This window comes from Melozone crissalis, unplaced genomic scaffold, assembly GCF_028551555.1.
Source record: "Melozone crissalis strain CALT ecotype California unplaced genomic scaffold, PUWL_Pcris_2 ptg000063l_1, whole genome shotgun sequence".
Lineage (NCBI taxonomy): Eukaryota > Metazoa > Chordata > Aves > Passeriformes > Passerellidae > Melozone > Melozone crissalis.
In genome coordinates, this window is record NW_026535841.1 from 11,588,091 (window position 1) to 11,601,052 (window position 12,962).

The 12,962-nt window shown below is 62.0% G+C and overlaps 3 protein-coding genes across 3 annotated transcripts; 2 read left to right on the forward strand and 1 right to left on the reverse strand.

Moving 5' to 3' along the window:
* The first annotated feature begins 1,012 nt into the window (after window positions 1-1,012).
* SELPLG (selectin P ligand) lies at window positions 1,013-3,171 on the forward strand. The gene is made up of 2 exons (XM_054289018.1): window positions 1,013-1,125; window positions 1,883-3,171. Exon 2 carries the CDS (start codon window positions 1,888-1,890, stop codon window positions 3,091-3,093), a length of 1,206 nt encoding a protein of 401 aa, XP_054144993.1. The 5' UTR covers window positions 1,013-1,125; window positions 1,883-1,887; the 3' UTR covers window positions 3,094-3,171.
* Window positions 3,103-9,350, forward strand: TMEM119 (transmembrane protein 119). The gene is made up of 5 exons (XM_054289057.1): window positions 3,103-3,168; window positions 3,286-3,465; window positions 4,440-4,660; window positions 8,037-8,630; window positions 9,347-9,350. The coding sequence occupies exons 1-5, from the start codon at window positions 3,103-3,105 to the stop codon at window positions 9,348-9,350; spliced, it is 1,065 nt and encodes a 354-aa protein (XP_054145032.1).
* Window positions 9,351-10,434: 1,084 nt separating this feature from the next.
* On the reverse strand, window positions 10,435-12,948 carry ISCU (iron-sulfur cluster assembly enzyme). The gene is made up of 5 exons (XM_054288832.1): window positions 12,639-12,948; window positions 12,452-12,565; window positions 12,109-12,219; window positions 11,425-11,503; window positions 10,435-11,023 (listed from the first exon to the last, which is right to left on the reverse strand). The coding sequence occupies exons 1-5, from the start codon at window positions 12,720-12,722 to the stop codon at window positions 10,917-10,919; spliced, it is 495 nt and encodes a 164-aa protein (XP_054144807.1). The 5' UTR covers window positions 12,723-12,948; the 3' UTR covers window positions 10,435-10,916.
* Between the last annotated feature and the right edge of the window lie 14 nt (window positions 12,949-12,962).

Genomic DNA, 12,962 nt, shown 5'->3' on the forward strand with positions numbered 1-12,962 from the left:
TGTGGGATGTGATGGGATCTCGGGGTGGATGGGGGTGATGTGTTTCCAGGAAGGAACAGCCCTGCTTGGGAGTTACCCTGGATCTGGGGGGCTCATTCTGCTCTTCCTCAGGTGAAATTTGTTTTCAGGCTGCAGGAAGTCTGAAATGACACAGAGCCCGGGCTGGAAACAGCATCTCTTACCCCACCCAGGTTTGAGCTTTCTCAGGGCTGAGGCATTTCAGGGGATGTTGCACAACCTCCTCCAGAACACCCTGACCCTGACACCGCCCCCAAGCCGTGCAGGGATGCTCCCAGAGAATCAGTGCTCCCTGATCCCATGGATCCATCCCAGGGATGCTCATCCCACATCCTGAGCCCCTTTTCTTCCCTTTTCCAGCCCCCTGGCCAGGTGTTTCGGAGCGGGGACGGGCCGGGCTTTCCGAGGGCGGGGGGTTGTTGACACCCCGAGCCCGTTCCTGCGGATGCGGCTCTTGCAGCACCTTCCTGCGGCTGCGGCTGCGCCTCCCGCCCGAGCCTGCGGTTGGGGCGGGGGCTTTCCTGTCGTGCCAATGCCACGAGGCCGGGACAACACCCAGGACAATACTGGGCAGCCCCCCCGAGAGCCCCTCCGAGCATCCTGGGGACGGTGCAGAGAGAAGGAGCCCGGCACAAGGGCTGTGCAAAACATCAAGTCAGGCCCTCACCCTCCTCCGCCTCGTTTCCCGGTGCTGAGGTGTCTCAGGGCACCCTGGCCCCCTCCCCGGCCATGCCCACACCGTGCCCGCGGGGGTGGCAGCCCTGGCACCAGGTTTGCCGTCACTTCTGCTTTCGGAGCGACGCCAGCCCCGGCGCGCAGCTGCTCCGCTGGAAGCCCCTTGGTGGGGAGCAGCCCACGCCGTGCCACCCTCGCCCGGGGTGCCCGCAGCCCCCGGCCCTCGCTGGCCCCGCTCTCGCCGTGACGCCCTCCCCCTCCCCGGGCTCTGGAAACCGCAGCCGCTTTCCGCGCTCCCTCCCTGCCCCGCCCGGCCGGAGGTGCAGGCGGAGGGTGGCCCGCGACGCCCCGCGGGTGCCGGTGCTGGGGCTGCCCTCGGCCCTCCGTGCCAGCCTCGCCGGTGATTCCTGAGGTTGGGATCCATCAGCACAGGTGAGCCCTGCTGGGAAGGGGCTGGATCGGGGTTCGGCCCCGGGGATGCTCTGGGTGTAAAGGGGATGCTCAGGGAGGGACCCCGAGGGTGCCACGCTCCGTGCTGGTCGCTGGGGTCTGGGGGGGCGGGTGGGTGCTCTGGGGGTGTGGGAGCCTCCTGGGGATGCTCGGAGCGTTCAGCCGTGTCCGGATGCTCTTGGGTGCGGATCCTCGGGGACCGCGGTGGCCGCCGCCCACCGGGGCTGCCGAGGGAGCTGTGGGGGGATTGGTGATGGAATGGGGGGGATTTGGGTGAGTTTGGGGTGGATTTGCCTCTCCTGCTCCAGCACAGAGACACAGGCTCATGGTGGCCTCAGCCCTGGAGGCCTGTGCCAGCCCAACCGGCGGGTGGAGGGGGGGACGGGCACCCTGACAAGGGGTGTCTGTCACAATGAGGGTGACATCCCTGTGGTTTCATTTCCACATGGACGCACTCATCCCACAACTGCCCCGTCCCGCAGCAGCCGCCTCCATCGCGGCTGATTTCCCATTTCCAGACACTCAACTTCCTTATCAAAACTTGCTCCTGGAGCAGAGCCGGGCTGAGCTCCCGCAGGTGGGGGCTGTGGCAGGAAGAGGTCTCTGGGTGCCTCCTCCATCCCCCAAACCCGAGGGGGACAGGAGGATCCTCGGCTGGAGTGTGACCCCACATTGGGGCTCAGCATTCTCCCCCGGGGAGCAGGACCCCGATGTCACCTGCCCTTTCTGTCCCCTGCAGGTCCCATGGCGCCGGGCCGGGCCCTGCTGGTGCTGCTGGTGCTGAGCCCCCTGTGGGCGTGTGGGGCTGAGCTGCTGGAGCCGGGGCTGCCTTGGGGCGGGCAGTGGGTCTGGGGGGAGGCCAAGCCCCTGCCCCACTCCCGTGGGAAGAGGGATGACGGTGGGCAGGAGCCCGGTGCCACCGCCATGATCAGCAGTGACAAGAGGGATGGTGTCTCTGTGCCACCGCCAGCACCTGGCACCAAGGCCAACCTGCTCCTGGTGCCAACCACAGCTGATCCCATGGATGATGATTCCCCCGAGCCTGAGCTGCTCCTGAGCTCTGCAGCACCAGTGCCCAGCACCAACTCCAGCCTGCTCCAGGGGCTTGCAGTGTCCACCACAGCCGAGCCTATGGATGAGAGAGATTCCCCTGCTCCTGACTTACTGGAGGACTCTGTGGCACCAACAGTGACCAGTGCCAGCACCAGCCTGCTCCGGGTGCCCACCACAGCTGATCCCATGGATGAGACAGATCCCCCTGATCCCGACCTGCTCCCGAGCACTGCCCCACCACCAGCACTCAGCACCGAGGCCAGCCGGGTACTCGTGGTGCCAACCACAGCTGATCCCATGGATGAGACTGATTCCCCTGCTCCCGATCTGCTGCCAGGCTCAGAGCCTGGCTCACCATCAGCAGCCCAAAAGAGCATCGCCACCACCCCCGGCTGGCTCACGGCACTCATCAAGGAGGACGCAGTGACTGATGGCCTGGACAGCGACTCCTCCACGGGGCCACGCTCAACAGCCCCCCCAGCCTTTGTCCTCACCAGCACGGGCTACGGGAAACCCAAGAAATCCGGAGCTCCGCCTGCATCGACCCTCGCGGCCACCTGGGACACGACGCCGGTGGGCACGGCGGCGCCCTGGGAGCCCAGCGGGGCGATGAGCAAGTGCCTGCTGGCCATCCTGCTGCTGGGGCTGGTGGCCGCCGCCTTCCTGGTGAGCACGGGCGTGCTGGGGACGCTGCTGTGGCGGCGGGCGCGGACGGGGGAGCGCCGCTTCGGCCCCACCGAGATGGTTTGCATCTCCTCGCTGCTGCCCGACGCCGAGGCGGCCGCCGGCCCCCGTCCTGTCCCCGCCCGGAGGCACAAGCTGCTGCTGCCCGACGGCAGCTCCGAGCCCGATGGAGACAACCTGACTCTCAGCAGCTTCCTGCCGGAGCACTCCTGAGCCCCAGCGATGGCTCCTGCATCCCGCAGCGCTGCGGTGCCCGGTCCCCGGTGGAGCCGCGGGCAGGGCGCCCCTGTCCCCTGATGTTGTCCCTTGGACCAGTGAGACGGAGCTGCTCCCCCGCGTCCAGCTCGGCCCTCAGGGCCCATCCCATTAAAGAGTTACCCGGACACGGTGGTCTCTTCCTGGCAGGGTCCCGCCAGCCCCCTCCCGGCCCCGCCGCCTGCCCACATCCTGCTGCCAAAATTTCGCTTCTCCATCCTCCCCCTCAAGCCCCTGGGGGAGCAGAAACGAAACCCGCGGCCAGGCAGGGACCGGAGCCCGGGACCTTGGGGACGGGACCGCAGCCCCCGGGACCTCCTGCCCGGCCTCGTGGGAGCTGGAAGGGCGGGGGGGACGGGGCGGAAACGGAGGGGACGGGGACAGCTCGTGGCACAACGTGTTCCTGCCTGCGGTCGCCGCAGCGAGGCGGGGACGCCTCCGGGGCCGCCGCTGCCTGTCAGGTGCTCGGCCCCGGGGGGAACGGTGGTGCAGGGGCTCGGCATCATCCAGCTGGGACTGGGAGGGATGGGGAGAGCAAATCCATGAGAGGCCAGCGGAGGTCCCAGCGTTTCACCCGCTCAGTCACCTTTCAGGCCACCAACTGATCCCTTCCTTGAGGGAGTGAAAATAGCCGAGGACTGGCCCTGTCCTGCCAGGCTCAATGTTCCCATTTTTCCATTTTGCTCCACCCAGGCTCCCCATCCCCAAATCCCCATCCCTGCTGTGACAGCTTCAATGTCCCCATCTCTCTATCCTCCCTCCTGCCCCGCCAGATTCATGGTTCCCACTCCCACATCCCCATTCCCACATTCCAATATCCCCTTCCCTCCATCCCCAAGCTTGCAGCCCCCTCGAAGGCCACTCTGGGCTGGTTATCCAGGAGGAATTGGCAGCGTGGTCATTCACCTGCATCCCAGCCCTGCTGCCTGTTTACATTCACCCTGAGCTCGGGATATTTTCCATCTGGATGCTGGCAGCTGCTCAGCCCCGCTCCAGCTGTGAATGTAAATGTTTATGGGTGAGTCAGCCGGGCCAGGGGACCCGCAGCTGGTGGCCATGGCCGGTCCCCACGCAGGACACCCTGGCTGTGGGCTCCTTGCTGATGCCACCCTGTCCCAGTGTGTCCCCACGCCAGCCAAAGCAGCCATGGGGGAAGAGGGATGCTCCCATCCTCTGGCTTCACCCCACAGCAGCTCATCCAGCCTCTGCCCCCGCTGAGGATGAGGCTGGTGAGGAATAGGATGGGTGCAGATCCGAGGGATTGCTCCCACTCTCCCAGCCCTGTGCCAGCTGCTCTCCAGCAGGAGCTCAGCGAGGAGAAACTTTCCTCCACCACGGGAGCAGGAATCGCCCTATTTGGCGCAGTCAGCAGCTCCTGTCGGGCTGCCACGGCCCGCCTCACGGCGCAGGAATTCACGGGAAGCCTGCGCGGTGTCACAGCAGAATCCTCAGGGCAGCGTGTGGTGGAGCGGCACCGGGCTATGATGGGTGACAGGACCCCGGGGGTGGCACCGGGCTGTGGAGGGTGACAGGGCGCCGGGGGTGGCACAATCCCACTCACGACACCGCACATGGAGCTCCACACGCCCCGTGCCGCTCGGCAGGACGGGCGCCCTCCGGGTATTTTGCTGGCACAGCAAAGCGCAGCCCAGGGCAGCAAATTAGAAGCAGAGCAAGGCTGCAATGCCTCAAATTGCCGGTTCCCCGGGCGGGCTGTGCCGCCGAGCCCAGCCCTGCACGCCGCGCGTTCCTGCTGCCCCAAATTACACGGCGGGACCGGGCGGTCCCGGCCCTGCCCAGCTCCGAGGGGCCGGGCCCGCGGCCGCCGCAGGCAAAAACGGAATCGTAATGGGATGGTGGGAGCTGGCACCGGGAACCGGGCCCGGGATCCCGGCTGCGAGGGTGGGGACGCTGGGTAGGGAGGGATGAGGACTCTGAGGTGGGGACGCTGGGCAGGGAGGGACGAGGACTGTGAGCAATGAAGGGGGGGAAGCGAGGGCACGGTGGGATGCGGATCCTGGACAAGGAGGGATGGAGACTCTGGGGGAAGAAGGATGGGGATCCTGGCTGGGGTGGGATGCAGACCCTGGGCAGGGTGGAACGGAGACGCTGGACAAGGGAATTGAGCCCAACACCGGCATTAGTGGGTGGGTGGGGGGAACTCAGCCCCATCCCCACCTGGGCTGCAGGAGCAGGGCCGGATGCTGCTGGAACTCTGGCCTCCCCTCGCCTTTCCCCCTTCCCCTCTAAGATTTCATCACTGAGCACTTAAGGCCGGGAAAAGCCGCCCGAGCAGCTGCAGGGAGCTGCCGAGACAGACAGACGGACGGAGCCTTTATTTTGGGGAGCGGCGGCGACGCCGGAGAAACCCCAGCGGCGCCAGCCCCGCTCCGGCCGAGGGGACAGAACCCGGCCCCCCACCCCGCGGGGGTCACGGTCCCCAGGCGCTGGCCGCGGCTTTTTGGGGGGTCTGGCAGGTCCCCAGAGAGGAGCAGAGGAAAATAGCAGCGGGATGAAGTCACACAGCGGCTGCAGCCTCTTGAGCAACCTCAGGCCGGGCCGAGGGGACCAGGGCAGGGGGAGAGAGAGATTGGGGGGCTCAAGAGGTGCCCCCAGACCCCAAGACTGGAGATCCTGGGAGCTGAGCAGCTCCTGTGTTTGTCTGGGGAACCAGGGGTGCCCCTACCTGTGTCCCTGCCTGCACCCCAAGGCAGAAGTGCTCAGGCCAGAGCATTTCCAGGCTGGGATTTTAGGAAATTTTCTTCTGAAATTACAGGGATGATCCCAAGCCATGTTTGCCCCACTGCCTCAATAATGCCAGGGCACTGAGCCCACATCCCTCACTGTCCCCCTTGGACCCTCAAATGGGCATTACCCCCATCTTCGTGGATAAAAACATTAAAAACAACCCCCTGTGTGTGACCCTCATCCCCACTTGCACCCCAAAATGTGGCCCCTTCCGGGGTTGGTGATGGGGGGCACCGTGGCTCCTTTGCTGATGGGATAAGCCAGGAAACACCCCTAGCCCCAGCTGGATTTCATCTGGGAGGGGGCTGGGGGCTGCCTGCCTTTCCCTGGCCTCCCACACCCCCTCCCCATCCCGGCCGTAATGAGAACAAGCTGGTCCCGGGCTGCGACGCAGGAGGAGGAGGAGAAGGAGGAGGAGGAGAGGAGGGAGAAGGAGGAGGAGGCTCCATCCCAGCAGGCTGCAGAAAGGGGCTCGAGGTGTGTGGGACAGATCCCGTCTTCCCGGCTGCCTCCCGCCGGCCGCGGGCGAGGTGAGGATCCCACTGGATGTGCCAAGCTGCTCCCCAATTTTGGGGGGCTCTGGAGCAGGGCACAGGCTGTGCCACAGCCAGGGGTGCTGCAGTGAGGGCTGGGCATGGTCCCCACGGCGGGACACGGGATGGAGTCGGGCACAGGGCTGCATTCCCAGGCGGGAATCGGAGCGTGCTGCTCTGGACAACGCCGAAATCCTGAATTTCTGCAGTGGTTGGGAAGCGGAGCTGGGAAGGAGCTGTGGGTCTGGGGGTGGGCAAGGAAGGGCTGGAATGGGTTTGGGATGGAGTGGAGGGCTGGCAATGCCCGTGGTGCCAGGCCCTGCTGTTGGCATGCTCTGGGCTTTGCTCAGCTCCTGCATGGCCACGGCTGCTCCTCAGCTCTGATGGCTGCCGGGGAATTGGTGCCGTCCCCATCCCGGGACCCCTTTCCCGCCGAGGGGCCCCTGTGTGGGGTGGAGAGGAGGATGAGGGGGCTCATCTCAGCCCCTCCAACCCTTCCTTCTCCCGGTGCTGGTCAGTGCTGTGACCCCACAGCCGCAGCAGTGCCCATGGGGAGCCAGGAGGGTTGGGAGTCGGGACACCTCCCGCCTCTGCTGCCGTTTTTTGCACCGGATTAATGGAAACCAGATTGTGCAGCCAGGAGAGAGCCTGGAAGCCAAATCCTGCCGCTGGAGTCCCTCTTGTTCTGTAGAGCTGCTGGCTTGGGTTTGTTTGGGGGGAAAATGGGATGTGGGCTGGGATTTGGGGAGCCTGAGGTTGGGGAATTGTCATGGGGCGTCCCTGCTGATGTACCTGGGGAGCTTTTCCTGAGACCTCCCCGTGGAGCCGTGTGGAGGGGAAGAGCCCTGGGAAGGGCTCGGTGGCGTTACGTGGCGTGGCACGCGTGGATCCCTCGGGAATGTCTCGCAGTGGAGACGGTCACGTCCCAATCCCAAATCCCGTGGGGTGCAGAGCCTGGCCAGGGGCTCACCCCAGTCATTGCTCTGGGGTGGGAAGTGTGTGTCCCATGTCCTGCAGTGCACTGTGGGCTGTGGAATGGGGGCAGATCCAGCCCCATCCGGGTGAGGAGCACAGCACAGGGACAAAGCCAGGCCTTCCCCCTTCCCAGGGACGCTCAGGCAGCCGGAACCCCATTCCCTGCACCCCAGCTCTGGGGCTGCCCCTTTGTCCCACACCCCATCCCGCTCCACTCAAGCACATGGTGGCACCAGGGTGAAATCCTGCCCCAAACTATTTTTAGCCGTGTTCCAGCTGGGAATTAACAGTCTGGGACGGCGGTTGGGAAATGCCTCTTGCGCCGGGCCTGGCCCTTTTGTAGCGTTGCCTGTGTCAAAGTTTCCACTGCAAACCTCCATTTTTCAGGAATTCTCTAACCAGCCAAATGACCGTTGTCTGGAGCTGGGCGCTGGCAGCAGCCCCGGTCCCCAGCCTTGAGCAATCCCACCCAGCTGGCTTCCAGCTGTGCCCTTGGAAAACAAACAGAGCCCCCTGCTCTGTCAGGGTGAAAAAACCCGAGCTGCCTTTCCACTTCCATAAGGAAATTCAGGCGGGTGAGGGCTGGCCTGAGGGGCTCACGCTGTTGGGATATTAACATGTCCCTCACCTCTCTGCATCCCACAGGTTTCCTGCAGGAATCCTGGGCATGGGCTCAGCCATGGGCACGTGGTTGCTGCTCTTGGTGCTGCTGGTGGCAGCCCCGGCGGAGGCGGCGGCGCCGCGGCACCGCCCGGTGCTGCCGGACACGGCGGGCAGCGGGGACGGGGACGAGGCCTCAGCCACGCTGCCCGCCCAGCCCGTGACCCCCCGCATCAGCCCCACCGTGGGGGCGGCACCGGGGACCACCGTGACCAACAGCTCGGCGCCGGGCGTGCTGGACGGGCTGGTGGACTTCTTCAAGGAGTACCTGCTGCTGGTGGTGGTGGTGGGCTCGCTGTCCTTCGTCCTCCTCTTCATCATCTGCGCCGCCGTCATCGTCCGGCAGAAGCACAAGGCCTCTGCCTACTATCCCTCCTCCTTTCCCAAGAAGAAATACGTGGATGAGCGGGACAAGTCGGGGGGAGCGCGGGACTTCAGCGAGGTGCCCGACAAAGCCCCCGAGGCCAGCGCAGAGGAGCCGCTGGACGGCAGCTGCCAGCTCCAGGCCGACATCCTGGCTGCTGCCCAGAACCTCAAATCCCCCCACAAGGCTCCGCTGGCCAACGCGGCCCACGGCGAGCAGAATTCCCCTCAGGAGGAGGAGAAGGAGGAGGAAGAGGAGGAAGGAAAGAAGAAGTTGGGGGATGAGCAACCCAAGCCCCCTGCCCAAAATGCGGGTGAGGAAGAAGCGGCGGGCGCAGGAAGCAAGGATGGAGGATGCAGCCCTGAGGCATCCCAGGATGGCTCCCAGGCTCCCTCTGGAATCTGAGGCAGGGACACGGTCCCGGGTAAGCCTGAGGAGCTGCTGCCCTGGGACACACGATGGACAGGGTGGATCAGGCTCTGTATGTACGTGGTGGCTCAAGGAAGCCCCGATGAAGATCCCGTCCCCTCCCAGCTCCCCCGACCCTGGTGCTGATGGGATGCTCAAGGGGGGATTTGCCAGCTGGTGGGTTTCCCCAGCACTGGAACGCTGTCAGCCCCAGCTCCTGCTGCCCAAGGGGCTTCTCCCACCCCAGGCACTGCAGCTCTGCCCCCGCTGTGCCAACAGCTTCCTCCCAAATGTTATTTTAATCAGCAGCAGCAGCCTGGTCTGTGCCGGGCTCCTGGCCGGGAGCTGTGTCCCCCTGAGAGAAGGGATGGGAGCAGGGCTGGAGGTCTGTGGGACACGGGTCAGCTTTGCCCAAGGCCACCCAAGGGAAAGAGGGATGAGGATTTAGGGACAAGGACTCTCCCTTCCTTCTTCCACCCCAGAGCCCAGCTGAATTTTTGCCTCACTTTCTGAACCCCTTCAGCTAGAAATAAATGTTTCCTCCGCACAGCTCCTCTCCCGTGTGTGTCTCAGCCGTGGGGTGGCCAGGGGACAGTCCCTGTGTCCCTGTGCTCCCCCAGGGGCACAGATGGATTGGACTCCAGGGCCAGTGGAGCCTTGGGCAGGGTGTTATCAGTCCCCACATCAGCACATGATGTGCCCTTCCAGGAAACCTTTATCTTGTACCCACAGCTGTGGGGCTGAGGAGGGGCTGTGGGGACTCAGCCACAGCCCTGGGGTGCAGCTGCTGCAGTGGGGACAGCAGGGAACCCTGGAAGGCGAGTGAGGCTGTTCTGCCCCAAAAGCAGCACATCCCTGTACCCTTGAACCTCCTGTGTCCCTGTGTTTCATCCCATTATGTCCTTGCCTCAGGACAACCTTCCCTTGGGAAGCGTGTGCCACCACAGAGCTGGTTTTTTCCCAAAGCAAATGTGAGTGGGTGAAGCTTCCCTGATTTTTTTTTTAAACCAGGAAATAGCAGGATGGTTCCATGAGGGAGAGGCACATTCCTCACTGCTGGAGGGTGCCAGGAGCTGAGGAACCACAAGAGGGACCTTGTGAGTGACAAACTCGCAGAAACGTGTGACCTCTGTACTAAAAATTACAAATATTGTGCCGGGATGGAGCAGGATGAGACAATTATTTTTTTTCTTAAATGTGGTTTTAAATGTTTAACAACACCCTCAGTATGAAAAATGGGAAGTGATGTGTCTCGTGGGGGGTTAGAAGGTTAAAAAGTGAAGTCTGCCAATGTGTTGTCTGCTTGGTTTGGAAATACTCCTCCAGAAAAGAGGAACTCTGGGAGCTCCCCCTCAGCTCTGCTATTTCCCCACTGGGGTTCCAGTCTGAGGGTGTACTTTAGGGAATATTGGAGTGGGGTTTGAGTATGAAGGGATCTTAAAGATCATCCAGTTGCAAACCCCTTCCTTGGGCAGGGACACCTTCCTCTAGCCCAGGATTTACAGCTCTAAGAGAGCACCTGGTGAGTGAAGAAGTGAATTCTTAGAGAAAACACCCCAAAATTCAGGCTGTTCCTCAAACAAGTGCTTCAAAAATTAAGTGGTGACAGGATGGGAGCAGAAACCACCGGTGTTTCCTGGTCACTTTTCCCTTTGGCACCAGCAAAACATTCCCAGAATTCCAAAAGCAGGAATTTGCTCCCGGATTACGAAACCAACCCTGACTCAGGCAGAGCCAGGGACAGCCCCACATCTCTCACACACACACATCCAAACCAGGGCAACGCTTCCCACCAAATTCCATAAGATATTAGGCAAAACTAGACATCTTCCCAAAACAAAAACGAAAAGTGCAGCCCTTCCAGTACCGGACAGCGGGGTTTGGTCTCCGGAGCGGAGTCGTCCCGCAGCATTCCCGAGGGGACGGCAGCCCCCAGCCAGGGGAGCACTAGGGGGTGCCTGGACACCACAGGGACACGTTGTGCGTAACTTGTGCGTATCTTACAGCTCGAGTAGTGCACAGGGTCCTACAACAGCTCGGGAATTGCACTGCAGAGTGAGGAGGGAGTGAGGAGGGGAAGCTGCGCAGGCAGTTCAGGCATTGTCGGCTGTTTTGTCGGATTCTTTGTTGGATTCTCTGTTTGGATCCTGCTTCAGTTTGTAATCAGCCAAGGCGGCCTTGATGGCGTCTTCAGCCAGCACTGCAAGGCAAAAAAAAAAAGCATTTAAGGACAATTCATGGGCTTTTAGGACAAAACAAATAAAAACAAAAGCAGGCAGCAGTGAGCAAATAAGACCAGCAGCATAGACTGGCCTTAGGAGTAGAATCTGAATGGAATTCCTAAAATATTGAATTCCTACAATGCTCATTTAATGTAATACAACTCCAGATAATAACAGAATTCAGAATATGATTGTTTATAATCAGTCTGCTGAGCTACAGGCTCCAAAATATTGAAGTGATCTGATAATTCTTGAATTAACCCTGAAATCTGAACACGTTTTCTCTTAAGGACAAAGTCATGCAGAAATTGTTTGGAAAACAGCCTTCAGAAGCACCTGTGCTATTTCCAGAGTATCTGAGATCCAGGGTTTTACTTACTGGAGCAGTGCAGTTTGACAGGGGGAAGGCAGAGTTCCTTGGCAATGTCTGTGTTCTTGATTTTCAGCGCTTCATCAACCTGGAACACAGGCAGAGGAGGTCAAGGGCCCTGCTCTTTGTGTTTGCTAAGGTTCAATGCTCCAGAGCCAGCAGAATCCACAGGAGAGATCCTCTCAGCTGCCCAGGGCAGTGAGGGATGTGGGAATTAAGGAATGTCTGATGACATATCAGTGTCACCCACTGTCCCCACTGGGCCTGTTTTGAGTCTGATCATCCTCTATCACAACACTGAGGTGCATTTGCTGCTGGCAGAAATGATCTAAAAGTTCTCTATAATTAAAATTTCTGCCATCAGCCTAGTTTTGCTCATTGCATAAGACACAAAGAAATTTCCTGGTGGAATTGTTCCATGTAGATGTAACACCTGGGGACATGGTGAGTTGTGGAGCTGTCAGTGGTGGGGGAACAGTTGGATTTGATGTTCTTAGAGGGCTTTCCCAACCTTAATGATTCTCTGATGAGAAAAAGACAATTAATGCCCTACAACTGAAACCCTGACAGTGCTGGCAGTCACTCCTACAGCACAGAGCAGTGCAGGGATTCCCTGGAGAGCATTTCCTCCACGATCCCAACACAGAGCACAGGCACGTGGGAAGCCCTGCAGCATTCCCGGAGCTCCCTCACCGTTTTCCCTTTGACCCACTCCGTGGCCAGCGAGCTGGAGGCGATGGCTGAGCCGCAGCCGAACGTTTTGAAGCGAGCGTCCACGATCTTGCCGTTCTCATCCACTTCCACCTGCGGGAGCATTTTGGGGACACTTCAGTGCCCATTCTGGGGACGCTTCAGCGCCCGGTTCAGGCCAGCCAGGTCCCCCCAGCCGGGCCCGAGGGGAGCGGGACTGGCCTGGCACGGGGCACAGGGCACGGCCAGGGCGGGCATGAGGGAAGGTGAGGGGACACGGACAGCTCTGACCCTGCCAACAGCCCCGTGTAACCCCACCCAGGTGCCAGCAGGTCCCCAAGGTCACCTGCAGCTTCATGACGTCGCCGCAGGCCGGGGCGCCCACCAGGCCGGTGCCCACGTTCTTGGAATTGCGGTCGAGGGAGCCGACATTGCGCGGGTTCTCGTAGTGATCCACCACCTGCCAAGACACGGCGTCAGCGAGGGTCACCCCGCGCTCCCCCGTCCCTCCCCGCGTCACGCTCGCCCCTCACCTTCTTGTGGTAGCCCAGCACAGCCGGGGCCGGCCCGGCCCGAGGCCGCAGCAGCGCCGCCCCCGCCGCCCTCAGCGCCGCCATCTTGACTGAGGGGAGGGGCGCTGTCCGCCTCCCTTTTATAACCTCGGTGTTGGCCACGCCCCCCAGCACGCCCCGACCACGCCCCTTAGGCTCAGGAGCTCGCGTCTCACCCCGGTCATTCGTTGGCCGCGTAGACGGCGTGAGCGATGGAGGCCGCGCTGCGGCTGAAACGATCAGTAAATAAACAAACGCTGGGAACGGCCTTTCGGTCGCGCCAGGGTTTCTATCGCGACAGACGGC

What these genes read in the sequence shown, in the direction of transcription:
- SELPLG (XM_054289018.1), top strand. Translation starts at nt 1,888, where the DNA reads ATGGCGCCGGGCCGGGCCCTGCTGGTGCTGCTGGTGCTGAGCCCCCTG.
- TMEM119 (XM_054289057.1), top strand. Translation starts at nt 3,103, where the DNA reads ATGGCTCCTGCATCCCGCAGCGCTGCGGTGCCCGGTCCCCGGTGGAGC. An exon ending in GCCGCGGGCAGGGCGCCCCT is followed by an intron (nt 3,169 to 3,285) that starts GTCCCCTGATGT and finishes TCTTCCTGGCAG; the next exon opens with GGTCCCGCCAGCCCCCTCCC. An exon ending in GTGGCACCGGGCTGTGGAGG is followed by an intron (nt 4,661 to 8,036) that starts GTGACAGGGCGC and finishes TGCATCCCACAG; the next exon opens with GTTTCCTGCAGGAATCCTGG.
- ISCU (XM_054288832.1), bottom strand. Translation starts at nt 12,722, where the DNA reads ATGGCGGCGCTGAGGGCGGCGGGGGCGGCGCTGCTGCGGCCTCGGGCC. An exon ending in TGCTGGGCTACCACAAGAAG is followed by an intron (nt 12,566 to 12,638) that starts GTGAGGGGCGAG and finishes GTGTCTTGGCAG; the next exon opens with GTGGTGGATCACTACGAGAA. An exon ending in GCGACGTCATGAAGCTGCAG is followed by an intron (nt 12,220 to 12,451) that starts GTGACCTTGGGG and finishes ATGCTCCCGCAG; the next exon opens with GTGGAAGTGGATGAGAACGG.